Below are 26,113 nucleotides of genomic sequence, written 5' to 3' on the forward strand. Positions count from 1 at the left end.
TAAGGGGTCTCCTGTGTCTGGACTTCAATCTCCTGACGTGTAATACAAGGATGATCATACCTACCTCAAAGTGCTGGGCAGGATTAACGAGCTCATGACAGTTCTCGGTCTCTGCAGGATCCCTGAGGGACAGGTCACAGTGTGGGAGGGAATGGAGAGGCAGGAGTCTCGCTCGACACTGCCGTTTTGTAATCTCTTGTTTTTCTTTTTCCTTTTTCTTTTTTTTAATAAAGATTTTATTTATTTGATAGAGAATGCATGTGAGCACAAACATGGGGAGCAGCAGAGGGAGAGGGTGAGGGAGAAGCAGACTCCCCACAAAGCAGGGAGCTGGAAGCAGAACTCGCTCCCAGGACCCCGGGATCATGACCTGAGCCAAACGCAGATGTTCAACCACTGAGCGCCCCCAGGTGCCCCTGTAATCTCTTGTTTTTTCAGTAATGGTGGGGAAGGGTGTTCAAAATAATGCACTTAAAGCACTTAGCACAGTCTTGACATAATACTCTGCAAATGTTAGCTGATGTTGTTATTATACATATTATTATATATCAGTTTTTAAGAACTCTGTTTCTTTGTGGAAAATGACTACCCCCCCCAAAAAAAACCCCAAATGCTCCTTAATGGAGCTTAAGAGGAAGAGGCTAAAGCAAGTGATGCTTCTTAGCCAGAAAATAGGAGTTTCATGGGGCCGACAGACTCCTGCCTTTGACTTGGCTTCTTGCTGAGTCAGGTGAGGCTGACACATGAGCAGCTGGAGGAGCACCACAGCTTCGCTGGAAGGCTGGCCAGCTCAGGAAGCACTTTGGATGCCTGTCAAACAACCAGTCCACGGCCCTGGGCTTCGTACCTATCTTTGTGGCTCGCTGGCTGAGCAACCTTGGGCAAATCACTGAACCTCTCTGAGCCATCAAATTGTCACTTGATGAATGACAATGATATGCCTGGGCTTTACAGGGCAGCTGGGAGACTTTGAGAGTTACAGAGCAGCGTCCATGATCACATTTTCATCTTCATCATCATAAGGCATTTGGGCTTCATCAGGCCAATGCGTACCAGTACCAGGCTTCCTGCCAGCTGTGCTAAGGTTGGATTCGAGTGCCTAGAGGGTCACTCTAGAGGCCAGTGTGGAGCAGGGTCTGGGAGGGAAGAGCAAGATGGGGACCAGGAAGTATTATGTGTGTGTGACCCTCCCACTCCCACTCCATCTGGCCTTTCTGGACAACACCATTAGCCATGAATTGAACTAACCCAGCAAAAGGATGGTTCTGGATTGCAACAGGGAAACAAAATCTGAATGTAACTAACAGAGCTTTACCTTATCCACTTGCCTGGGATGGTATTTATGCTAATCCTATTCCAAGCAAAAGCAACTCAGACTAATAACAACCGCTCAGCTCTGAGTTCCACACCATCTGTCGGTCTACACACGCTGGATTAGGCTTTCCTGTGTCGCGCAGACAAGGCTGCTTGGCTGTGCGGGCACTTGGGGGCCAGCTTGAAGTTGCAGAGGGGGAGCCCCTCACTCAGTACATATGTACGGAGTCCTGCTGGAGGCTGAGCCCTGAGCCAGGCACTGGAGACCCAGAGGAGGGACACACAGGGTCACTGCTCCTAGGAAGTGTGTGCTCTGGTGGGGGTACACCAGAGAAAATAAACAATAAATGAGTATAGTAAGTCAGTCAGTCAGTCAGTCAGTCAGTTGAGATGGGGTTAAATCCTATGGAAAAAAAAAAAAAGCCCCCATGTGTCAGAGAATGGCTCCGGGGTTACAGCCTAATTAGAGAGGGTGGCCAGGGAAGACCTCTCAGAGGAGGTGAGACTTGCATGATAAGGAGTCACCCCGGGGTGGTCCCAGTGTGCAGGCAGAGGCAACAGTGGATGCAAACACCCCAACAGAGGGCCATAGTTTAGAAGTTTGACAGAAGGCCAGAGCAGAGGGAGCCAGGTGTTGGAGATGGTGCCAGAGATCGGGACACTGGGGACCTCATAGGCCACTGTAGGGGATGTGTGATGAGAGCCACCAAGGGCTTTGGACAGAGGAGTGACATGACCTACAAGTCTGTTCCAGATGCTCACTCTGGCTGCTGGGTGGAGAACCGACTATAGGAGAGGTAAGAGTGTCCCCAAGGAGACAAGGTCAGAGGCTCTGGCTTTGGGATGTGGAGAAGAATAGAGGTCTTCTATTCAGAGGTCACATTTTGGAGCAGTGAGAAAAAGAGACGGAGCCAGAGTGCCCAGCACAGCCTCCTGCATGTAGCAGGAGTGCACTCTGTCATGGCTGGGGCTGTGATGATTTGATTCTCCACCACACAGCCCCTCCAAAATAATAACTTTGAAAACTCCTGATGTTTGATCAGCTCAAGTACTGGCTCGGAGGCCCCCTGCTAACCCTGGGTGCATTTTCCCTTGTGGGTTGTCCTCCTATCATGTCCCCAAGGCCACGTGGGCTGTTTACTCTGAAGTGAACCTCCCATGGGCCATGCGTTTTCTGGCTCTGAAGCAATCCAATCCTTAGTGCTTCCTCGGGGCGCTCTGCTCACTGCATCAGGCAGGAGAGGATGGAACTCTTGCACAGATAGAGACATACTGATGCAGCACAATCTACAGAACCATGAGAAAGTCACAGTTGACGGCAGGCTTGGCCCATATCCTGCATGGTGAGATCCCAGGCAGGACCTCACCTGGTGTTCTAATACCCTCATTCAGCGTGTGTGTACCAAGCTCCTGCCCTGTGCTAGACCCTGTGCCAGGAACACAGCAACTAATCAGACACCGTCTCAGCCCTAAAGCTCACATAAGGTGGAGGAGTAAATTAATAGTGCCTGATGTGCCATACGTGCTCCGGATTTGCTGATTAACAGCTACCTGTGTGGTGAGCCCTTCATACTGTACCTCTACTTTTACTTAAGTATTTCCTCATCTCGAAATCATAAAAATTTCATTCAGGCCTTCACTTCAGACTGTCCCCTGACTCATTCCCCACTCTCACTTCTGGCTATTCTTTTTCTGCCCTTTGGCTCCAGGCACATCACACATGCTACTGTTCCCTGTTCTTTGATATTTCTCTGGCATGCATATACCTTTCCTTGTACCTAGAACCGCACTTGTCCCATCCACTCCCTGCTAAACTCCTATCTATATACCCATCAAAGCCCAGCTCCAGAGGCAGCATTTTTTTTTGCAAAGCCTTTCTGATTCTCTCCAGATTGGGCCTCTCCGCAGGCACAATCAAGCCCTTGCCCCATGATGCTCCCACAGTCCCTCACCCATTCCTATGATAGATTGCTATGGATTGAGGACTTGATCCCCTCACTGGATGATGAGCCAGGACACAGAGCCCCTGTTGGTTCTGTCTCATCTCAGGGTCTGGCAGAGAGGAGGGAGATATTCAGCAAGCATTTTTGTTCACAGGGGTAATAGGGCACCTGTGTGGCCATAGTAGAGATAGAGGCACAAGCATGAGGCCGGAGAGGTCAGCAGACGTCCGTAGAATGAGGCCCTGGATGACAGGCCTCGGGGTAGATATCAACCACTGGAGAAAAAGCTGAGGGAGAAGAAGAAAACCATATCCCACTCAGAGAGGTGAAAAAGTAGGACAGGAGAACTATTTGGGGTTGTGATAGGGGATATAAATATTGATTATGTTTACGTGATGCTCTCAAGGGCTATTAACTCTGGGCTCATTTTCCAACATAAATAAGAGAAATAAGAGAAGATAACCCTTGCCATTAAGGATGTCAGGTCTATTAATAGGAAACAAAATACCTGTACATACAAACATCATCCCCTTCTGCACCTTGAGACCATTTTATGATACACTTTGTTATTCGGATGTGGGGATGGAGTCCTGGAGGGTTGAAATAGCTTGTCTAAAGTTGCTAGTTGAATAGCAATGAGCCAATGATTATCCTACTCAAAGGCAGTCATGAAGAGCTGTGGAGGGAAAAGTCTTGCCAATCACAGAATTTGTGTCTCATACAGCATGATTGTTTGTATGTTTTCTGCATTAAAAACATTACAGTACATGAATTTATATTCACTGTGAAAAAAATTTGATTGGATTACAACCCAAAGTATAAAATAAATACATGTGAGTCCATACTGATAGGTAGGTAGGTAGGTAGGTAGAGCAAGAAAGAGAGAGAGAGAGAGAGAGATAAAGAATGGACAAATCTTCCTTAGGGAAGAATTCCAAAAAATTTATGTAGATACTCTACCCAGGAGGTGGAGTTTGATTACTACCACCTTTGAGTAGGGTCTGGTGACTTCCCCCAAAGAATAGAGTATGGAAAGTGAAAAAGAGTAACATTTGGAGAAGCACTACCCTACCCAAGCCATGGAGGTTAACACTCCCAGTGATAACTTACCTGGCTATCCTGTACCCCTAGGTGTGCTGTGACAGGAAGGGGAGCTCACCTCTGGGATATTCTTCCTCAAAACCCATGACCCCAGCTCAGTCAAGAGGACTTCTTCAGACAAACCTGAACTTAGGAGCATTCTACAAAATACCTGGCCAGCCCTGCTCAAGACTGTCAAGGTCATAGGAAACAAGGAAAGACCGGGGAATCGGGCAGAGAGCAGAGAAGTCTAGGGAGGCATGACTAAATGCAGTTCAATCACCGACTGAATTCTAGAACAGAAAAAGGGCATTAGTGGAAAAACTGATGAAGGCTGAACGAAGCCTGGAGTTAACAGTAACGTAGCAAGGGTGACGTTTTCATTTTGACACACGTGCCACACTACAGTACAACGTTAACAACAGGGGAAACGGGGTGAGGGGCAGATAGGAGCTCTCCGTATTGTCTTTGTAACTTTTCTGCAAGTCTGAAACTATCCCCAAATAAAAAATCTATTTTAAAAAATTCAGGTAAGCAGAGAGTGTGTCCCTCCTCCACCATGCCACCCAAAGCCTCTCTCTACATCAGGTACACATGCATACATACCTTCTTCTTCAATATGTTCCTGTGTTTTCTTCCCCCTTACTTAAGTGGTCCACACTGTACTTACTGCCCTGTGACTTCCTTTTTTCACTGGACCAAATGCGTCAATGGCCTCTCCACATCAGCAGATTTTCAGTACAGATCTATGCTGTCCAATACAGTGGCCACCGCCACATGCAGCCACTGAACATTTGAAAGCGTAGTTAGCCCAAACTGAGATGTGCTCTTTAGTGTAAAATACACATCAGATTGCAAAAAAAAGAATGTAAAATATCTCAGTAATTTTTATGCTAATTACATGTTAAAGTGATAATATCTTCAGTGTATAGAGCTCGAACATATCATTAATTTCATCTGTTTCTCTTGATGGTTTTTAATGTGGCTCCTGGGAAGTGTAAAACTACACATGTGGCTGGCTTGTGTTATATTTCTACTGGACAAGTGATGTTACGTGGATCTAAATTCATTCTTTTTATCTGCTGCTTAGTATTCCAAGTTGTGAAAGTACCACAACTTATTTAACCATTCTTTCTCTAATGTAAATTGAGATTACTTCTAAAATTTTATTACTGACCATGTTGCAATTAAATTTTTCTAATGCCTACTTCATGCACTCCTGGAAATTTTTCTAGAGTAGGGGTTGGCAAACCAAGGCCATAGACCAAATGCCATCTACCACGTACTCTTCTGAAGTTTTATTGGCACACAGCCACACTCACTCATTTACATATCATCGGCTGCTTTTGCACTACAGCATCAGGGTTGAATGGTTGTGAGAGACCATATGGCCTGCAAAGCCTAAAATATTTACTAACTGTCCCTTTTTAGAAAAGTTTGCTGACATCTGATCTAAGAGTTATCAACAATTAGAAGAGCTCTGTTGCAGGTCCAGTTCCCTGGAAAGTAGACTGTGAGATGGGAGATTAGCATACAGCAAGTTCATTAGGGATTGTGTGCCCTTATGATTTGGTGGATCTGATACAATCCAGCTTACAATGAGCAGCTTTGGCTGCACAGTCAAAAACCACAGGTCCTGCCAAATCATGTGGTTCACACAGCATGGCTGCTTGTACTGTTCAGTGCTTCTTCCATGGTGTACACTCTCTGGTGGGTGTTAGCATGGAATACATAGAACTTCACACTCGGTGTCCACTCTCATAGTCCATCCATGAGCCTGTACCCCAGATCTGTCCCCGATTTTCTAGTTTCATCCTTTCAGACTCCTAACCAGCCAAGCCATTCACCACTGCCCATCATATCCATGTATCATCTAACCATGGGCCCCCTTTCTTTCCAGAAAAGGTAGATGACAGCGTGTAGTATCCAGAGCTTGTCCGCTGGAAGGATTTCTTCCTCTGCCATCTTTCAAGGACACTGCAGTGGGGCCTGCAGTGTAGCAACAGTCTATTTTTGGCTTGCTCACACAAACTGAGCTGACCCACCCATGAACAAAGCTTGGCTTTTTTTTTTCTCCTCCAGCTGGATCTAAGGAGCTCCTCAGGCAGCCATAGGTGATATGAGGGAGAGGCACTGGTGCAAAGATGGAGGAGGACATAAATGTCTGGGCCACCTGCTCCTGCAACTGTCTTTTGCCCTCTGGCCCTGCTGTGCCCAATCCCAGTTGTACCATGTCTATCATAATGAATTGCTGCTGACCTTGTGTGACCTTATGATTTGGTGGGTTTCACAGAATCCAGCTTATGAGGAGCAGCTTTAGCTGCATGGTCAACTCGATGATCTGCAGTCACATGATCTGTCTCTACCAGAACACTCAGCAAATCAGAAGTTATGTTTTGAAAACTGTATTATTCTTGGTTACAGAGACATGGCCCTGTTCCAAAACCCCAGGGGTCTACATTGTCTCCTACTAGGCCTCATCATAAACTCTGTGGGTATCTTTTTCCACTACAGATACCTCAAGTACCATGGGTTCTTTCAGGTGATAAGGCTACTTGTGCCATAGCCGGGATCTGCTGCTGAGCCCCTTCCCTCTCTGGGCCATCCAGAACTGGCAGCCTTCTGTGTCATCCAGAATATGGGATGGAGCAGTATTCCCAGGTGTGAAATATGCTGCCTCCAAAGCCCAAAGGGGCCCCCTCTCTGCCATTGTGGTTTTTTTTTTTTTTTCTTAATGGGGGAGTGGGAGAAGCAGTCATTGTCTTTTCCTTTGGAGGACATGTCCCTGGCACATTCCAGACTACTGGTCCCTACAAATATCACTGAGATATCAGGCCTCTGAATCTTCTTAATGTTTTCTTCTGCTCTCTGCAATGTATGTGTCTCACTAAGGCTTCCAATATACATGTTGTTCATTGCTCATCTGGCCCAATGTGATGTTCTGCAAGGTTATCTAGGCAGGATAGTCTCTTCTCAGACTAGGTTGTGAGAGAGCAGGAAGGTTAACAGCCCTGGGGCAAGACTGTCCAAGTGAATGTGAACTCTTTCTTTCTGATAGGGAAGGACATGAAAAACATTCACCAGGTCAGTAGCTACATAACCATGTACCTGAGGACAAGTTCAATGTGCTCTAGGAAAGATGCCATGTCTGGCACAGCAGCTGCCAAGTAGAACTACCACTTGGTTGATTTTGCTGTAGTCCACGGTCACCTTCCAGGATCCATTTGATTTGTGCAGGGGCCGGTGAATGGAACAGAGATAATGAGATCACTGTCCCCAAATCCTTTAGGTCTTCAAGGTTGGCATTAATCTTTCCCATTCCCTGTTTATTAGTAAGGTTGAGCATCTTCTAATATGTTTATTGGTTTATTTCTTTTTCTTTGAATTCCCATAATTCATAATCATTTGTCTGTTTCTTTCATTAGACTGTGAGCTTCTTGGGGCCAGAGACTATGTCTCATTTATCCCAGGGACCCCTGGACCTGGCTTGTAAGAGCTCAACAAATATGCAGTGAATAAATGATTTTAACAGGATGAACAAGCAGCATTTGATTGGACATCCTGGGCTTCCTGGATCTTGAAACTAAGCTCCTTAGCTTATGGGTAAGCCTATCCCAGACAGTAATCTTATCATTTTGGTTGATTTAAAAGAAAATACAATGTCATCCAATCAAACCATCTCTCTTTTGAAACCAAGGCAGTGTCACTGACCTAATCGAAGCTCCCAAAGCCTTGTTTTCTGGATGGACTCCGTTTGATAGCAATAATGGGCAGTAACAAGCTGAGCCCCCACCCCATCTGGCTGTGATAAACGCATCCAAAACACATTACAAATCTCAGAGTGAGGCTCTGAGGCCTGAGGCTGCAGCAAAAGAAAACCAAGGTTGACAAGCACAAGTTTAAGAACCTGATATTCTATAAATGAAAAAAGGCCAGCTGCCTGTTCCTTTACCACTGAACAAAGTAAATGCATTATCTGAGCTTCCTGCCATTCTTCAAACCTGGGACTCTAATGATATCTGTTTGGTCAACTCGAAACTTCATTTGTCAAAAAAAAAAAAAGAAAGATCTCGCATTTACTGAATCTCAAGTGTGTCTTTCCTTTATGTTAAGTTTTTGGTTTAAAATTTTTAAAAAAATTTTCTTAAATATGCTTACATTGGAACATTTTCATCTTCATAAAACACATACCTTATATAGGTCCCTCACATCCTCAAAAACTTCTCATCCTCCCATTATCTGAAGGCCAACGTCCAACTCCTTCCTGCACAAGGCCTCCGAGGCCCTGGCTACTCCCCCCTCCATTTCTCTTCACCATTTCTAAGAACTTTATGCTTCCACTACACATATAATTTTGCCTCTACTGAAATAAGCCATGCACTTTACACGTGCTTTTGCACACACACACTGCTCCCTCTGCTAAGAACTACTACCTATCTTTTGAGATTTGGTTCAAATATTATCTCTCTAGAAACCTTTCCTTCCCCTAGAATGGTGCTGATCATCCCTTTTCACACTTTTTCAACATTTTAAATAAATATCTATAGTCAATACTTCATATCTTGTACTATAATTATTTACCTATGTGTCTGTCTCCCCACCAGACTAAGAGTTCCCCAAAGGTAGAAATTCTATCTCATATATTACAGTTTCCCCAGGGCCAGTGCAGTTCTGGGCAATATTTGCTCACTGAGTGAATGAATGAAAAGCTCTAGTCCCTACCCAAGGGCCCAGGACTTCCAATTTAACCACAAGAAAAGGACCAATAAGCTACTGGAGCAGACTCTAACAGTACTTAATTTCCCAATTTCCTCTAGCAACAGAATACACTTAGAAGACATATTCATGCCTAGACTCACAGGTAACTCAAGGTCCTAGGAACCTCTCTTAACCCATTTCGGGAGCTGACCCCTTTCATTGAGAACAGGTTGGAGCTCAGAGGTGCTTCCTAGTGGGTGGGCAAACTTATGTCGGTGTCTGCGAGCCTCCTTCCCTTTGGCAAGCACTCAGAATAGCTCCATTAACGTTCATGGAAATTCTGCACATGCATCAAGGAGAAAACAGCCACAAATAACACAGCCTGCTTTCCAAATCTCCAAAGCACATCTCTGCAATCATTTCACTTTCTAACCATCACCACTGAAGGCTTTCAGCCAGACAGCAATTTGTTTTCAACTTACTCTGGGTTCCTCAGTTAGCAGAACTCTTTGGATGTTTATAAATGAAGCTTCCTCCTTCCTGTCCCTCTCCCTGCTCCAGCTTCTCTTCCACACAGCCCAGTAATGAGAAACTAATCAGTTCCTGCAATCAGTCCAGACTCCTTCACTTTGTGCTCGAGACCCTTCACATTTGTCTTGGTCCTTGCCTTTCTCTCTGGCCTCATCTCCAGGTACTCTCCTGCATGTGTCTTCTACTCTAGCCATACCAATTACCTCCCAGGTATCACAGTTCTGGGGGCTTTCCCTAGACCTTTTTTTTTTTTTTCTTTTTTAAACCTTATTAAAAATGAGATTGGTCCTAAAAATATAGAAAGAAATAAATTTAAATTCACAAAAAACTGTACATTATCACATGGCAAAAACAGGAGTTTTTTTCTCTAGACCTTTTTTTTTTTCTTTTTTAAACCTTATTAAAAATGAGATTGGTCCTAAAAATCTGGGGGCTTTCCATACTCTGCTTTCGCTGCTGGGCATATACCTCAACCACCGAAGTACCTACTTCTGCCCTTTCAGACTGCACCCAGGTATCACCTCTTCCAGGAAGCATTCCCTGGTTGGATTAGATGACTTCTCTGTATGCCTACAGCTGGTCATTCAACTGTTCAATAAATAGTTATGAAGACCTAGCTTGTGACAGGCTGTTCTAGGTGCTGGAGGCACAGTAGGAATAAAGCAAAGGGTCTGCTATCAAGAAGCTGAAATTCTTAAAGGAGGTGGAAGTAATAGGCAATAAAGAAATAATAAACTGTGTCAAGTGGGGGATAAATACTCTGAAGAAAAATAAATTGGGGTAGCATATTAAAAAATGATTGAGAGAGAGGGCTATTTTATTTAGGGTAGTCAGTGAAGGCCTATCTGATAAGGCAAGCAGAGATCTGAATTGAGTGATGACAGGAACATGCAGATATTTATGGAAAGAGCATTGCGATCAGAGGAAGAGTTAAGTACAAAGGCCATGAGGCAAGAACACGTCTGGTGTGTGTGTTTGGAACAGTAAGGGAGTCAGTGGGACCATAAAGGTGTGAGAAAGGGAGACAATATTAGGAAATGAGGTCAAAGAGGCAGCCAGGAGCCAGATCACATTGGGCCTTGTAGGACATGGTAAGGGCTTAGGATTCTACTCTGAGGTGGAAGCCACTAGGTTTTGAGCAGAGAAAAGATAGAATTTGTTTTACATTTTAAAAGGTTCATTCCAGCTACCTGTGGATAACAGACTATAAGGGGAACAAGGGTGGAGGCAGGAGGGGCACAGATACCTGGACATCCATTAATTCCACTCATGTATTGGGTACTACTATGGGACAAGCACTAATCTAAGGACAGAAGATATCCAGATGAGTCAAACAGGATTTCTGAATTCTGGCAGGATTTCTGAAGGAGGTTACAATCGAGTGGGGATAGAATCAAAAGCATAGCCACAGAACCTGTGGGTATGTACAAAACAGTATACAAGGAATTATGGTAGGGGCAGCAGAGAGAATTAGATAGACAGTAGCATTCTAGAGAAAGGAAGCAACTCATGAAATTGCTCAGAGTGGGAAGGGGGAAATGACACCATGGGATTTCCAGTTTTGCTATGTCACTTTGTTTCTAGCATAGGGAAGTCAGTCTGAAGAGGCTGAGACTAGAGGCAGAGGAACCACTGAGGAGGCCATGTGGTCATCTGGATAAGAGAGGATAAAGTCCTGAAATGTACTAGAGATGGAGAAGAGACAAGAGATTCTAAATCTATGTGAGAAACGAACCATCAGGACTTCGTTGAGTTTGGGGGTGGGGGCGATGAGGAGCCTAGGCTGACCGCCAGGTTTCTAGCTCAAGTACTAGTATTGCCAAGTGAAAGAAAACGTGTCACATTTGAGATGTCCACGAGACATCTAGGAGATATTGCCTGAAATTCAGGGCACAGGTATGGGCTGAAGATGCCAACTGGAGTGTCATCCGTGTGTACACGATGCCTAAGAGCATGAACAGGATAAATCAACCAGGAAGACTGTACATCAAGCAGACCCCAGTTCTGAATTGTAAATCTGCCACTCACCATCTGTGTGACCCTGAGCAAGTTATTAAACCTTCTGAGCCTTACTTCCCTCATCTTTAATTAGGTATTACTATGATTAATTTTTTAAATGTCTCCCACAATGCTGAGCACGTGGTTAAGTGGTCAATTATTATTCTAGCTCCAATCATTATGAGCAGTGGGGAACTGAACAGAATACTTCTGCTTGGTAGCTTCTGCTAGATATCCACAGTGCCCTGAGAAATGGGTGCTCAGTAAGTAGGTACTAAATAAATGAAGACATCTAAAAAACTGAAATAACACTTACAAATACAACAGGTGAAAAGGTTAAGCAGGATTTTTAAAACACTACATAAAGATCAATGTAAACGCTAATAAATTATCTTCGGAAGGACGTCTGGCACTTAGAAAGCAGACGTTAGCCCCCTCTCTTTTGTCTGTGCTTTTAACTTAGCCCCTCTTTTTTTTTTTTTTTTTTTTTAATTTCAACTTCCTCCATTCTACGGACTTCTTTGCAGATTATAAACATGCTCTAGTCTCCTCTAGCCTAAAAAGCCTTTCTTGGGTCCTGCTATCACCCTCAAAGTCTTGTCCAATCATTCTTTATTTTCACCAACTGTCCCCTTTCTCAACTTCTAACACTTTTCAATGAATAGGCCACAGCCTTTGTTGTAGACAAAAAAACCCTCCCAGTTTATTACTTTAAAAGAGCAAATACATTTACATCATTGTTCAAGCAAGCTTATACAGAGGCATTACAGAGGCATTTCATTTTAGAATATAGGTGCATTTTTTTTTCTACTATGGTAACTCATTTCAAGAGAAATTTCATTATGTATCTTCTACAGAGCCCGAACCCAAGAGCTAGCATATTCAAATAAACCCCAAGGTGTGGGGAGGCTTCTGGCCAGCTCCTCATTAGAAGCCTCAGCATGGGGGCTCCAGAGACCAATGCAGAAGGTCTTCGAGGGAGAGCTGCAATGTTCAGATAAGTGAGTTCTGGAAAGAAGGGGTAGTTGGCTGGCTCCAGCAGGCTCACCCCTGGGGTAGAGCAAAGAGAACAGACAGGGGAGTTCTGAGAGGCACGGGAGCTGTCTAAACTCAGGGGGACGGGACTGAGCAAGCAGCCGTGGTAATTGAGTTTCAGTTACCTGCAGGGTGGCGAAATAAAGTAGTTACTTCATCTGCCTGACATGGGGGAGTTTAGAGGTGTCCTTGGCATACTCCCAGTGAAATCTGTCACCCTTTCCCTGGGCTAGGTGATGGCAACCGTACTGTGCTTCCTAGTGACAGCCAGCCATGTCCCGTTAGGCAGCACAAGCGCACTACAGCTAATGAAGCCTCTCCTGCAGGCCTGGCTCCCAGGGCTCTCTGCATCCTCTGTCTGAAGGAATGGCACCATGGGAAAATTTAGCACCACCAGCAGCAGCCATCACCCAAACTCAAAAGAGTCTTTGAATGGCAGAGAGAGGCCCATTTTGCTTTCTGCCCAGCCCAGCTTTGGAACCATCCTCAGGTCATTTTTTGTGGTTCTGTACAAACGTGCCGACTGGCAGTGAGCCGTTCTTCACCTGAGCCCGGATTTCAGCTTGGTGCTTTAATGTGAAGACCAGGGCTCTCACCGTCCGCCGGTACGGCCCATTAATGAGGCGGGAGCAGAGATGAAACGTTTCCCGCTCAATATTTTCAACCAGTAGGTGATCCATCTAAAAAACAGCAAAATTATCAAATTAGGGCCTTGCATTGCATAAGGATTAAAAGCAAGAGAGGCTGGAGCACTCTGCTCAGAGGCCTCCATTAATCAACTGAAATTCAAGGACATCTACTTCCTGTCACAAGAGAAACAGGAAGAGCAAATTAATTCCACCCTAGCAATTAAGGAACAAGGCCATGTGCTTTGTGACAGGGACCTCATTCACAACCCCTGCCGGGTGGTAATATTTGCCATTATAACAGGAAACGGGCCTGAACTAAGCAACGGGTACTGGGCCCTGTACTTTACCAACCAGGAAACCAAGACCAAGGATAATAAATCAGTGTAACAGTTTATACTTTTTTGGGTTTGTTTTAAAAGTGCCTTTTAACCCCTTACAGCATTTCAGCAACACTGGGTCTGAGTCTTGATATGTGTGTAGAGCAGTTGATAAATCACTTTTCACATTTAATGCTTACAACTGTTACTACTTCATGTTCTAGATGAGGAAATAGGTTCAAAGGTAAAGAAAGGTTCAAGGTCTTACAACTAAGAGGCACAGCCGGGACTCTGACCTGATGCCCCTGACCCCCAAGTTCATGTTCCTCTCCTTTCAGCATACTAACTGGTCACCCTGACATTCGGGGTGACCAATTGAGTCTGAAGAGACCTCTGCAGGGCCAGCTGAGCAGAGCAGGCCTAGGGGATGGGACCTGCAACAGTTCCGGGGTTGTCCAGCTTGGGCCCAAGCCCTCCTCTAGTCACTGACCTTGTCAAAGCAGCACAGGTCTGGATCTTTGTCCATAGTCTGGATCCAGGCTAGACTGGGATGCTGGTCAGGCACCCCCTCACTACTCTCCTTTCCAGGCCATCTCACACTACTTGCCTTGCCAGTTCTGACCACAGCCCAGCCTGAGCAAGCTAAGGTGCTTTCACACGTGGCCGTGCTGCTGCCTAGGTACATGCTCTCTCAGCAAGGTCCACTTATCCCAGCAAACATATTCCCATTTGCATGGCAAACAGGCACCAAGGAGGGCACGTGACGTGATGAACACTGGGTGTTACGTGCAACCGATGAATTACTGAACTCTACCTCTGAAAATTAATGATGTGTTGTATGTTGGCTAAATGAATTTAAATTTTAAAAAATTCTCAAAAAAAAAAAAAAGGTTAGATAAAAACCAAAAAGCAAAAAAAGCAAATTCTAGTGCAAAGGACTAAAAATTCTTCCTTAGGTGGCCACAATGTCCTAAGCTTCCCTTAGACAGTTTTAAAATATATAATAATGACCCATTTTCTGGGTTTGTCTTCCCTAATGGTGAGTTCCTTGAAAACTGTAAACAAAATTTTCTTTCTCACTTCCTTTTTCCCCCTCCCCTCCTTACCTTGCCACTCATTCAAATACTTATTCAGCACTTACTACATGCCAGGTTCTGCGCATGGGCTGAGGAAAACGCAGTGAACAAGGCCGACAGTCCTCGACTCCAGGGAGAGCACAGCCCAGTCGGAGAAGGAAGAGGACGGGACTCTAAGTGTACTGAGTACTAGGAAAGGGGACCAGAAGAAGTGCTGGGGTGCAGAGCTAGCACACAGGGCCCCACCCTGGGATGGTAGCACCTGGCTCTGGGAGCCAAGACCCATCTGGTCAGGGGAAGGGCATTTGCTTTGTGAGAAATTCACTGAGCCACACATCTATCTCCCACGCAATTTCCTATATATGCACTTTACTTTTATTTAAAAGAAAAGCCTAGGAAAAAATGTACCAAAAATTAAAAGGAACACCTGGTGTTTGATAAAATGTCCTCACTTAAGAGAGAGACCAACAGACCAAAACAAATGGAAAAAAAGAAACTTGAAAGAAATCAGGACCAGGTAGAATGTAGAAGAGGACTGAGAGAAAGAGAGAAACAGGGAGAGTGACTACCTGGGCCTAGACATCTGCCTACGTGTAGCAGACAAGATGTTGAGAGGAGTCTGTGATCCTGAGGACTATCTCCAAGGCTTGTGCTGGAGTGAGTGGATTTGGCACCATGGTTCTTCAGAATCCAGATTCCTCGAGCTTTTCTTGGCCTTCTGGCTGGGCACTGAAGTACGGCCCCACCCCACCCCCAAGGCAGCCCTGGTATCAGACCACTCTAGGAGGCGGAAGGGTGGTAGGCTATTGGCCCCCCGCCCAGCCATGCTGCCAGAGAGGCCCCTCGTCCCAGGATGAGGATGACCAGTCACTGTTCAGATTTACTTAATTTAACAGACAAGAGAAAGTCTTAACTTTTCTTTTTTTGAGGGCAGTGGTTGTCGGGAGAGAAGAGTATTGTGCATCTGTAAAAATACGTCATGGCCATTCCATCAATAAATTGCAGTCTATATTAAAAAAGAACCAAAGTTCCCTGTACCCTGGAGTTCACAAAACTGGGTATCAAGCATACTTCGTTCAGCAGTTACTGAGTTGCTACTCTTGAGTCTGGCCTGACCTGGGTATTGGAGACCCTGAGCAGAAAAGACTGATCCCTGCCCTCCAGGAACTCACAGTAGATAAAGGAGACAGCACATATACAGATACCTGTGGGGCAGGGGGGAGGCTGCTGTACCAGCGATGTGATGGCAAAAGGAAGCAAGTATCTAATAATTCTCAGGCATGCCTCTTATAAAATGAAGGCCAATCACAATAAGGAAAAACACTGGTGGTATTAAAATGTAAATCGTAAGGGCAAATAATTCATCACAGAGCCAAGAGTGCAAGTTCACTGCACAAAGTGAAGAGGTCTATCTTCTAACTGCCTTTGGCTATTTCAAACCCACCCAAGTTGTTGAGCCCTTTCCAGTGGGTCCTAACCTTGTGATTCGGGTAGGTCCCTTTTGGGTGAAAGGACCAGAGTTTCACTAAGACCTTGAGAAAAAGAGGTTTTGCTGTGAGACACATCTACATGAGTGGGAATGGGAACAGGAAGGAGGTACAGCTGTATGAATGGGAATGGGGACAAGAAACCTAGGAATTTATTTAGGGACCATATCCTTTTCCTCGTGTGTTTCAAGATCTGCCTGGTCTCTTTCTCACATGTTTTTGCTCCTCTCTATTTGCCTTACTACCAGTTCTAACTACCTTATTCTCTCCCCCTGTGCCACATCTCTAGCCAGCTTCTGCTCCCTCACAACTCCTCCAACACCCCTTCTGCTTCAACACTCCCACTGTTGTTTCCTTGCTATTTCCTAGTTCACACTTCACCGAGACAGAGAATCTATCTGCTTTCCTTCGTACCTGTAAGTTAACTGTGTGGTATTCAGTTGCCCAATCATGGAGGAACTGGCTACAGCTGGGGAAGATATAAAATATGACCACCCAGAGCTGTCTTTCACCAAGGATTCCGGACCCAGTGGGAAATGGTGCCACAATCAATTAGTGATGTCTGTGCCATGTTTGTAAGCTCTGTAACAGCAAGATAAGGTCTTCTTCATATGTTTAGCTCAAGTGCAGAGCTTCCCACATTGGGCTGTGACTATTTATTCGCCTATCTCCCTCGGAACACTGTGAACCCCTCTAGGGCTGTTACCATCTTGGATTCATTTCTGAATTTTGGATGCCTAGTGTAGGTATGGGCACATAGCAAGTGCTCAGTAAGTTATTTGTTAAGCGAGTATCCTTCTTCCCTATATATACCTCCCTCCTTTCCTGCTCTTTGATAACATCATATACATAAGATATGAAATATAATGTTTCTGTTTTAATACATTTCTTCTGGCTTGGAAAACCCTACCTGTTACAAAGGCCAATTCAATTGTCATCTCTTCTGTGAAACCTTCCCAGATGCCCTCATGGATTTCCCTGTTCTGTCCTTTGTGCGTCTAAACCACTTGCTAGTACCACGATTTCAGACATATTTTCATCCTGCCTTATATTTAGTCAGTCATTCACAGGCTCTCAGCCAGGAGACAGTAAGCTTTCTTAAGCACAGGGAATGCGACTCATTTATGTTTATATTCTCCCCGGCACCAGTAGTAGTAGTACTAAACATTTGTTGAATTGAATATCCACTGGAAGCAAACTTTGTATGAGTTTTCCAATAGCATGATTGGATTTGTACACATCTGCCCACATTCCTTTTTGACCACTTGAATACATTTATGAGAGAGCTGGTCAAAGCCAGAGGTGCAGTCTGAGGCCATTAACCAAAGAGAAAACTAACAGTCCCATATGGGGACGGACCCCTGACCTGGATCTCATTAGCACCATCTGACAACCAACTGGGCCAACCAGCCAGTGTTTCATAAACTCTTAATGATACAGGCTCGCTTTGAGAATCAGGTTCATTTTTTTTTAATGACATAATAGGAAACTGATCACAGGCCGTGAGGTAGGAAGGAGAGTGGATAATGAGGAAGGGGAAGTAAGAGAATGACACCACAGGGGACGTTCATATGAGGGAAGATCTAAAAGACAGGGAAGAACAAAGAAGACCCGGAAGGGAGAGAAAGTAAAGGGGAATATGGAGCATAGGTCTCGAAAGTGGAGTTTTTATTCATCTATCCCATTATTCCAAGAACAAGGAAACAATCCATACATCTGGAAAGCAAGACCTGTATAGAGTAATAAAGAGACGCACCTTTTGGCTGTGTGTGTAGATTCTTCATCTGTGGCTTTCACTACTAAAGGATATGACCAAAACAAATAGCATGGAAATATTTTTCCCACACAAATATAATGCGTGAATTTGCAAAAACACACACTAGAATTAAATTGTAAAGGCTTTTTAGTCATTGGGCTGGTAACTTACCCAATGGTTTACTACTGCCTGATAAAGTACATTTCTGGAGATCTGATGTCTGATTTGAATGCACTCAATATTGGTTACTGTCACATCCAGATACTGGATGAGGTGGTTCGTTGATTTACCCTAACATGGCAATGTTTCAGATGATGATGGGTGCTAGGAGTTAACCTTATATAACAGTGTTTATATTTATATTCTCTGACATACCAAACTGATAAAAGAACTATCAAATGCTGTTTATGCAAGGAAAACAGATTGATTTCTTTTTTTGGTGAAGGAAGATGGTTAGATGCACATTTTTAATTTTAAAAATTTATTCTTTGGGAGCAAAACCATTCAACTATGCTTAATCTGATATTTTTTCCAATTACATTGGAAAGCACTAACGAATGTATCACTTTTTTAACTTTGCTTTGTAACACTTGAGTGCTTACCACTTGATGTGCCATTTAAAGGATAATTAATGGATAAACTAAAAGGATAATTATTATGGAGTTTAATATAGCAGGCAAACTGCTCATTAATCCTTACAAGCATAGCTTCGTTATTATCATTTACTTAAAAAGATACCACAGGGAACTGGTATTTACCACCACATTAACTACGTATTATATACCCACACTCTATGCTTCTGCAATAATTTTGGCTTATTTTAAAAATAAACTTTATGTAAAATATTAAATAGCAAATCTTGTTGGCTAATCGATACTCTGGAAAATTAGACTTAAAATCTTCATGTTTTTTTTCTTTCTTCCAAGGGTTTAGTGGTCATATTAAAGCCTCCTTTAGGAAAAGATAAGCAAACTTATAGCATATTAATTCACAGAACTATCAAGTAGACATAAAAATTATAAATATGAAAAATAAATATATATAGAAAAGGATATACAATATGACCCTGATATTGATCAAGATTAAAAATAGAACACAAATAAATAATAAATAAATAAATAAAATAAAAATAGAACACAGATGTAAATAATTGTCAGTTTTCTGTAGTTTTCTAAATAATCAATAAAAGCATTTTATGGAACATTTGGCATGTGATTGGCTCTTAATAAATATGGTATAATCATTAACTTGCCCAATATTCATTTAAAGAGCTATAATAATTTAACAAACAGGAAATGCACCAAAATGTTAACAAGATTATATCTGGTGGTAGATTCAATGGTGATTTTACTTTTCCTTTCTATATTTTCTCATTTTGTATCATAAATTTGTACTAAAAAACCCAAAACTCCATTTTTAAAAAGTAAATAACATCCTACAAGTCCATATACCTTTCTTTTGTAGATGCCTAATTGAGAGAGAACAGTTAAAATATTTTTTCAGAGAATGCAGTGACAGATCTAGCATTTAAACCTAGACTTTTGGGCAGCCCGGGTGGCTCAGCAGTTTAGCACTGCCTTCAGTCCAGGGCCTGGTCCTGGAGACCAGGGGTAGAGTCCCACATCAGGCTCCTTGCATGGAGCCTGCTTCTCCCTCTGCCTGTGTCTCTGCCTCTCTCTCTCTGTGTCTCTCATGAATAAATAAATAAAATCTTAAAAAAAAAAACCAACCTAGACTTTTGAAATCGTTTCTTTTGTTAATAATATTAAATTATTCTTTAAGGATACTTTAATAGGGATACCTGAAAAAAGAGGAAAAATATGGATGTTATATCTGATTTTTCTAGAATATTAACTGATCTATAAGACTTGTTTATGATAATTGATATCATTGTTAATGAGCAAACCTTCTTCTAGCATGTGTACCTCACACCACTAACATCTGAACTGTTAGCTATGAAGAGGATAGAGATTATCTAGCCAGTTGATTGTATATGCCTTGGAACTAAAGGTATGAGTATTGACAAAAAATGAGTAGAGTCTTTTCAATAGACACCTATTTATTTTGCCACTGATATTCCATAGCATAGTCCATGCCAGAATTTTTGTTTTGGTGGAAGGGGAAGAAGCAGGAAGGAACCAACTCTCATTAAGTGACTTCTAATCACCACATACTATACTATTTCTTTGTATAAATGCTTCATTTAATCTTTCCAATAATTATAGGTGATAAGAATTATAATACTCATTTTACAGATTTAAAAAAAGGTCAAATCTCAGAAATGTTAAGGGATTTGACTAAAATGACACATCCAATACATACTAGAGCCAGGGTTTTATTTATTTATTTATTTAAAGATTTTATTTATTCATTCATGAGAGACACAGAGGGAGAGAGAGGCAGAGACACAGGCAGAGGGACAAGCAGGCTCCATGCAGGGAGTCCGCGGCGGGACTCGATTCCGGGACTCCAGGATCACACCCTGGGCTGAAGGCAGGCGCTAAACCGCTGAGCCACCCAGGGATCCCCTAGAGCCAGAGTTTTAATCAAGGTCTTGCTCCAAAGCCTGCAATCTCTCAACACTACTATCTCCCAGAATGCTTACAAATCCAGAAACCTTCAAGAAAACCCTGTTAGAATAAAGCTATAGTACCAAGACTAGGAAAGATTTATGAAAAATGTGAGGCTCATTTAACTAAGAGAATGACATTCCAACCAAGACATTACCTCTAACTCCAAGGCCTCTGAGAGTAACTTCTGGGCATTTTTCCTGAACGTCTCAGTTTTGGGGTCACTTCGCACTTCAATAGAAGGTCTATCTAAATGTTTTTCAATGAAAGTTCTCCACTCAGTGTATACTTCCCTGGCAAGACAAGCCACTTCTGGATCTGAGTGCTGACGCATCTTGTTCACAGTGTGACCTGGAAAAAGAAAGGAGAAACCAAAGGAAAGGTGGTTCTGTTTTCTTCTGAAAAGCACAGGACCATATGGACTGATGTGTGGCATGGAGAAAGTCATTCACACACCTACAGATATAAAGGCTCTTGTGCAAATGAAGACCCATTTCTCAAAGGCTGAGATAACCAGATAATCATGGCAGAAGAATCACTGGACTAGCCAATGCAATAAGTCATAAAATAGAAGCAAGATCAATAGATACTTAAAATGGAACAATTAAAGTACCAACTTCTTAATTCAAAAATTGCACTAAAAGAAAATGAATTAAGCATTTATCTTGTCTTTTCAGTACATATTATATTTCAGAACAACCAAATAGCCCTAGTTATGGAGAGAATGTTCTTTATTCAGCTAATAAGTGTGAAAAGATTGACAGAATTTTTAAACATTTTGTAGCCCATGATGAAATAGTTCATTCAGGTGACAAGTATCAGTGGATGAACTCATTCAATGAAAGGTTGATTGGGAAATTTATAATGGAGAGATGAGCTGTCCACCTGAACCACTACTCAATCTTGGCACCCCTAAGAATGGGACTGTCAGAGAGAGGTAGCACTTCACAGCCCTACCTATGAATAGTCTTGTACCCTCCTCCCAAAGAAAAGAGGAACCAGAATCCAACTGGTCATTCCAGCTTATAGAAAATATGAGACAGAGGAATGAGTTAAATCATAGTATGAGGAAAAAGACATATCCAGAATGTGGTCATTCTATAGAACCACTGATCTGATTTCTTCTATAGTCAATGGCATTTTAAAAAAATTTTATTTTATAATTAAGTTTTTTATTTGAGTGTAGTTGACACACAATGTTACATCAATTTCAGGTGCATAACATAGTGATTTGACAAGTTTTTACATTATGCTATGCTCACAAATGTGGCTGCCATCTGTCACCATACAACACTATGACAATCCCATTGACTATATTCCTTCTACTGTGTCTTTTATTTCTGTGACTTATTCCTTCAATATCAGAAGCCTGTATCTCACTCTTCCCTTGGCCCATTTGCCCATCCCCCACTCCCTTCCCCTTTGGCAGCCAGCAGTTTATACTCGTGTGTTTACAGGTCTGATTCTATTTTTTGTTTGTTTATTCATTGGTAGATGGCTTTTTCTTGCTTTTTTTTTTCTTTTTTTTTTTTTAAGGGAGTAAGGTTATGGACTGCTATAGATGAATTCTTTTGAGTTCAAAGTACCAAATGCAATGTATGATGCCAATGCTGACTTCAACAAATCAACCATCAAGAGATTTTGAGATGCACAAGGAATATGGATATACACTAGATATTAAATTATACCAAGAAATTACTGTTTAAGAATGATAATGGCATTGTTGTTATTTAAGAAAATATCTGCATTTTTAGACATGCATACTGAAGAGGTAGAGCTGAAATAAGATGTCTGGGACTCTGCTTTAAAATATTTAAGAAACAGCAGAAAAACACAAAAAAGGAAAAGGTGAAATAAGTGGGATCAAATCTTAATAGTTACTGAATCTGGCTGAAGGGCATATGGGAGTGTGTTCTATTATTTTCTTTATTTTTATGTGTCTGAAATTTGCATAATAAAAATGAAAGAGGAAAAGGATAAAAATATCAATATGCAAAAGTACTTTGACAAAAATAATTACATAGAAAAGCCAAGGAAATCAACTAAACAGAATTAAAAAATAAGTAGAGAAATATTAGATATATTTTTTAAAAACTCAATAGCATTCTTATGCCTGCAATAACCAGTCTGCATACAACTGGGGAAAATCCTGCTTACATGAGTAAAACCATAAACCACGTAACAATACATTCACGTGTATGTTAATGTTAATTAACATCCAGGTGTGTTGCCTCCAGTTGACTCCCATAGCCCTGACTGGCCTCTCTGGCTAAGTTTGGGACCCCTTAATGGCATCTCCCACACTGCAGCCACAGTGGCCTTTTTAAAACTTAATTATTTCCTGTTTTAGGGCTATTTTTTCTAGAACATAAATCTGACCATTTCACTCATCCACGTAAATCTTTCAGTGCTGCATCCAAATTCATATCTTGTCACACAAGTCCCTTCATAATCTGTCCCCTCCTCCTACCCATCTTGCAATGAACATTCTGTCTGCCTAGAATACCCTTGCTTTCCTCTTTATCTGGCTAGTTTCCATGCTGCCTTTCAGACTCCGTTTAGGAGTCCCTTACTCCAGCAAGTCATCCTTAATACCCCCGTCTTGGTCAGTGCCTCTCCTCTGTGCTTTCTCAGCACCTTGTGCTTCTGTTCCTCACAATAATTGTAATAATTAGTTGTAATTATCCGATCAGCTACTTCTCTTGCCCACCAAAGAGAGCTTGAGGGCAAGAGCTACAACATGTTCATCTTTGTCCAGCAGAGAACACAGTGGCAGGAGGTAGAGGTTGGGAGTGGGTGTGCAGTAAATGTTGGTGGAATGAATGAGAGACTCATGTGAAGAATAACGTCTTTTTACTAAAATATATGAGGAAATGTGAATGAAAGGGGAAATTGTGCCATATTATAAGATAGAAAAATTAGTACAAAGAGACATAAGTAAGACACAGTCCCTCGAAGTTAACCTATATTCACCCTGTGCACCTTTTGTGCACAGAAATGTGTACAAAAACACCCTTACATTACTGTTTGTGATAGTGAAAAGCGAGAAACAATTGGAAGTTCATCATTAAGAGTCAAATTTGTTAAATAAATTATAATCCACTCAAACAACGAATACTTTGCAACCATAAAAGTCTGAAATCACTCTACATGTAGTAACATGGAAAGATGATTACTTTTTTCAGGTTCTCAGGAGAGCACACACAGTATGAGCCAATATTTACTTTTAAAATTATATTTGTGTATACATATAAGCACATATACTTGTTTATACGCAGAGAAAAGTCTAAAGAATTTCTAATGAAATTATTAATGGAGGTCTCCTCCAAGTAGTAGGACTGCACGCATCTGTGCCATTTAGCTCACAGTCTCCCGGACTGGCTCAACCTGTAAGCAATCCTAACAGCACAGGTGGTGCTGTAACGGAGGTACATTCAAAGTTCTTGGGAATACAGATCCTTCTCTTCATGTGTTCCCCTTCTTCTCTTCTCTCTCCAAGAAAGGCACTGTTGATCTAGCTCTATCTGTGAGAAACGAAGATGCAGAGGCCTCTCAGAGTCCTTCTGCTTGTCAAATTCAATGGATCTTCTCCATCCTGACATTAACTTGTTCCTTCTGGGCCTTTGAAGCTGCTTTCTGTCTTCTAAAATACTCTTTTCCACCACTTTTTGAGACCCCACCTGTGACTGTTCCTTCTCTTTCTTCTGCTGACTACATACATCTTCCCTAACCTTTAATTACCTGTGAACCTGAGCTGGGGCATTGTCCTTGGCCTCCTCTCTTCTTTCTCCACCTGCCCTCCCTGAGTAATCTTACCCACTTCTGTAGTCCAACTACCATCTGTAGTACCACATATGTAGCTCTAGCCCAAAGGCTCTCACTGAGCACAAGAGCCAAACGTCCAGTCCCCTACCAGACAGCTCAACCTGCTTCTTTTGTAAGTAACTCTAACTCAACACTTTTTTTTTAATTCAATTAATTAACATATAGTGGATTATTAGTTTTAGAAGTAGAGTTCAGTGATTCCTCAGTTGTATATAACACACAGTGCTCATTATATCCCACGCCTTCCTTAATGCCCATCACCCAGTGGCTCCATCTCCCACCTGAAGCAACCCTCAGTTTGTTTCCTATGATTAAGGAACTCAACACTTCTAAGATAGAGGATGGAACTCATTATTACCCTCATCAGTCCCTCCTTCTGTACTTCCTATCACACAATGGCACCGCCATTCACTCATCATATCAGGCTCCTTAACATTTTTTCTATCTTTTCCTTCTTACCTCCTCTTCCTCTTCACGGCTACCCTAATTCAGGTCCTTACCATCTCTCTGCAGGTCTACTGCAGAGACATACTAACCAGTCTTTGTCACCAGTCTGGCCTTCTCCACCTCATCCTCATTACAGAAGTCAAAACAACCTTTTAAAAACACGATCTGGGGGATCCCTGGGTGGCTCAGTGGTTTAGCACCTGCCTTTGGCCCAGAGCGTGATCCTGGAGTCCCGGGATCAAGTCCCACATCAGGCTCCCTGCATGGAGCCTGCTTCTCCCTCTGCCTATGTCTCTGCTTCTCTCTCTCTGTATCTCTCATGAATAAATAAATAAAATATTTTAAAAATAAATAAATAAATAAAAATAAAAACACGATCTGAGGGGTGCCTGGGTGGCTTAGTCGGTTAAGCATCTGACTCTTGGTTTGGGCACAGGTCATGATCCTAGCTTCCTGAAATCCAGCTGGCATGAGGCTCCACATTCATTAGGGAGTCTGCCTGAAGATTCTCTCTCTCTCTCTCCCTCTCCCCCAACTCTCTCTCTAATATAAATAAATAAATCTCTAAAAACACAGCTTGATCTCATTACCCCCTTACCAAAAGCCCTTGGATGGCTCTTTCCATCGCCCTCGAATTAATTCCTAAGTATCACATTCAAGCTTTCAATGACCTGGAAGCTCTTTGGCCTCACCTCTTACCTTGCCATCCTTTCTCCTCCCTCCAGTCACCCCCAGCTCTTCTACCCCTTTGCCTTCATGTACTAAGTTCTAGTCTTGGAAAGCAACTTGCAGGTCATTGTTTCAAGCCAGGCTGTCTGGCCACCTTACATTTCTGAGCCTTAGCTCACACTGTTCCCTCTGTCTAGAATGTTTAATACTCACCTTCCCTTCTAAACTGTAAACATCTTGAGGGCAGAGCCCCCCATCATACTCCAAGTTATAGTCTCAGCTCCTGGCATATAGTGCCTGGCACAGAACAATCAATAAATGTTTGCTGAATGGGATCAAACAGTTAAATAAAAGCCATTTAAACATTTGGTTTTCTTTTTTTTTTTTTTCATTTGGTTTTCAAATTGCTTTTGTACTAACATTTAAATATGGATGCAGTTGATTGGGAAAATCACACAACTGCAAACAAAATAATGGAACCATAGTATAAAGAAGTGAATCCGAAAGTGCTGGGGAAATAAAAAGTTTCTAATTCTCTCCCATTATTAAGAATTCTTGCTTTCTACTCCAGATTGTATATGAATTATCCCATTTAATTTTTATAACTAAACAATGAATTAAATACTACTGTTATAACTCCCTTTACAAATGAGAAAATGAAGCTAGGCAAAGTAACCAAGGATTCACAGCTACTAAGTGTACAGGCCAGGATCTGAACACATACAGTCTGGCTCCAGA

The 26,113-nt window shown here is 42.4% G+C and overlaps 1 protein-coding gene and 1 long non-coding RNA gene across 7 annotated transcripts in view; both read right to left on the reverse strand.

Annotated features, from left to right (window-relative positions):
• Positions 1 to 491: 491 nt before the first annotated feature.
• LOC111095954 lies at positions 492 to 5,760 on the reverse strand. The gene is made up of 3 exons (XR_005358911.1): positions 3,766 to 5,760; positions 3,426 to 3,544; positions 492 to 1,136 (listed from the first exon to the last, which is right to left on the reverse strand). It is a non-coding gene; the product is annotated as an uncharacterized LOC111095954 (long non-coding RNA).
• Positions 5,761 to 12,238: 6,478 nt separating this feature from the next.
• TCEANC2 (transcription elongation factor A N-terminal and central domain containing 2) overlaps positions 12,239 to 26,113 on the reverse strand; it is a 36,400-nt gene continuing 22,525 nt past the window's right edge. For all 6 annotated transcript variants that reach the window (XM_038537474.1, XM_038537473.1, XM_038537472.1 and 3 more), the window contains exons 4-5: positions 20,592 to 20,785; positions 12,239 to 13,279 (exon numbers count right to left, since the gene is read on the reverse strand). In XM_038537474.1, coding sequence (XP_038393402.1) covers positions 13,091 to 13,279; positions 20,592 to 20,785 — 383 coding nt within the window. In that variant the 3' untranslated portion in view covers positions 12,239 to 13,090. The remainder of the gene's footprint in view (positions 13,280 to 20,591; positions 20,786 to 26,113) is intronic.

Source organism: Canis lupus, chromosome 5 (genome assembly GCF_011100685.1).
Source record: "Canis lupus familiaris isolate Mischka breed German Shepherd chromosome 5, alternate assembly UU_Cfam_GSD_1.0, whole genome shotgun sequence".
Classification (NCBI taxonomy): domain Eukaryota; kingdom Metazoa; phylum Chordata; class Mammalia; order Carnivora; family Canidae; genus Canis; species Canis lupus.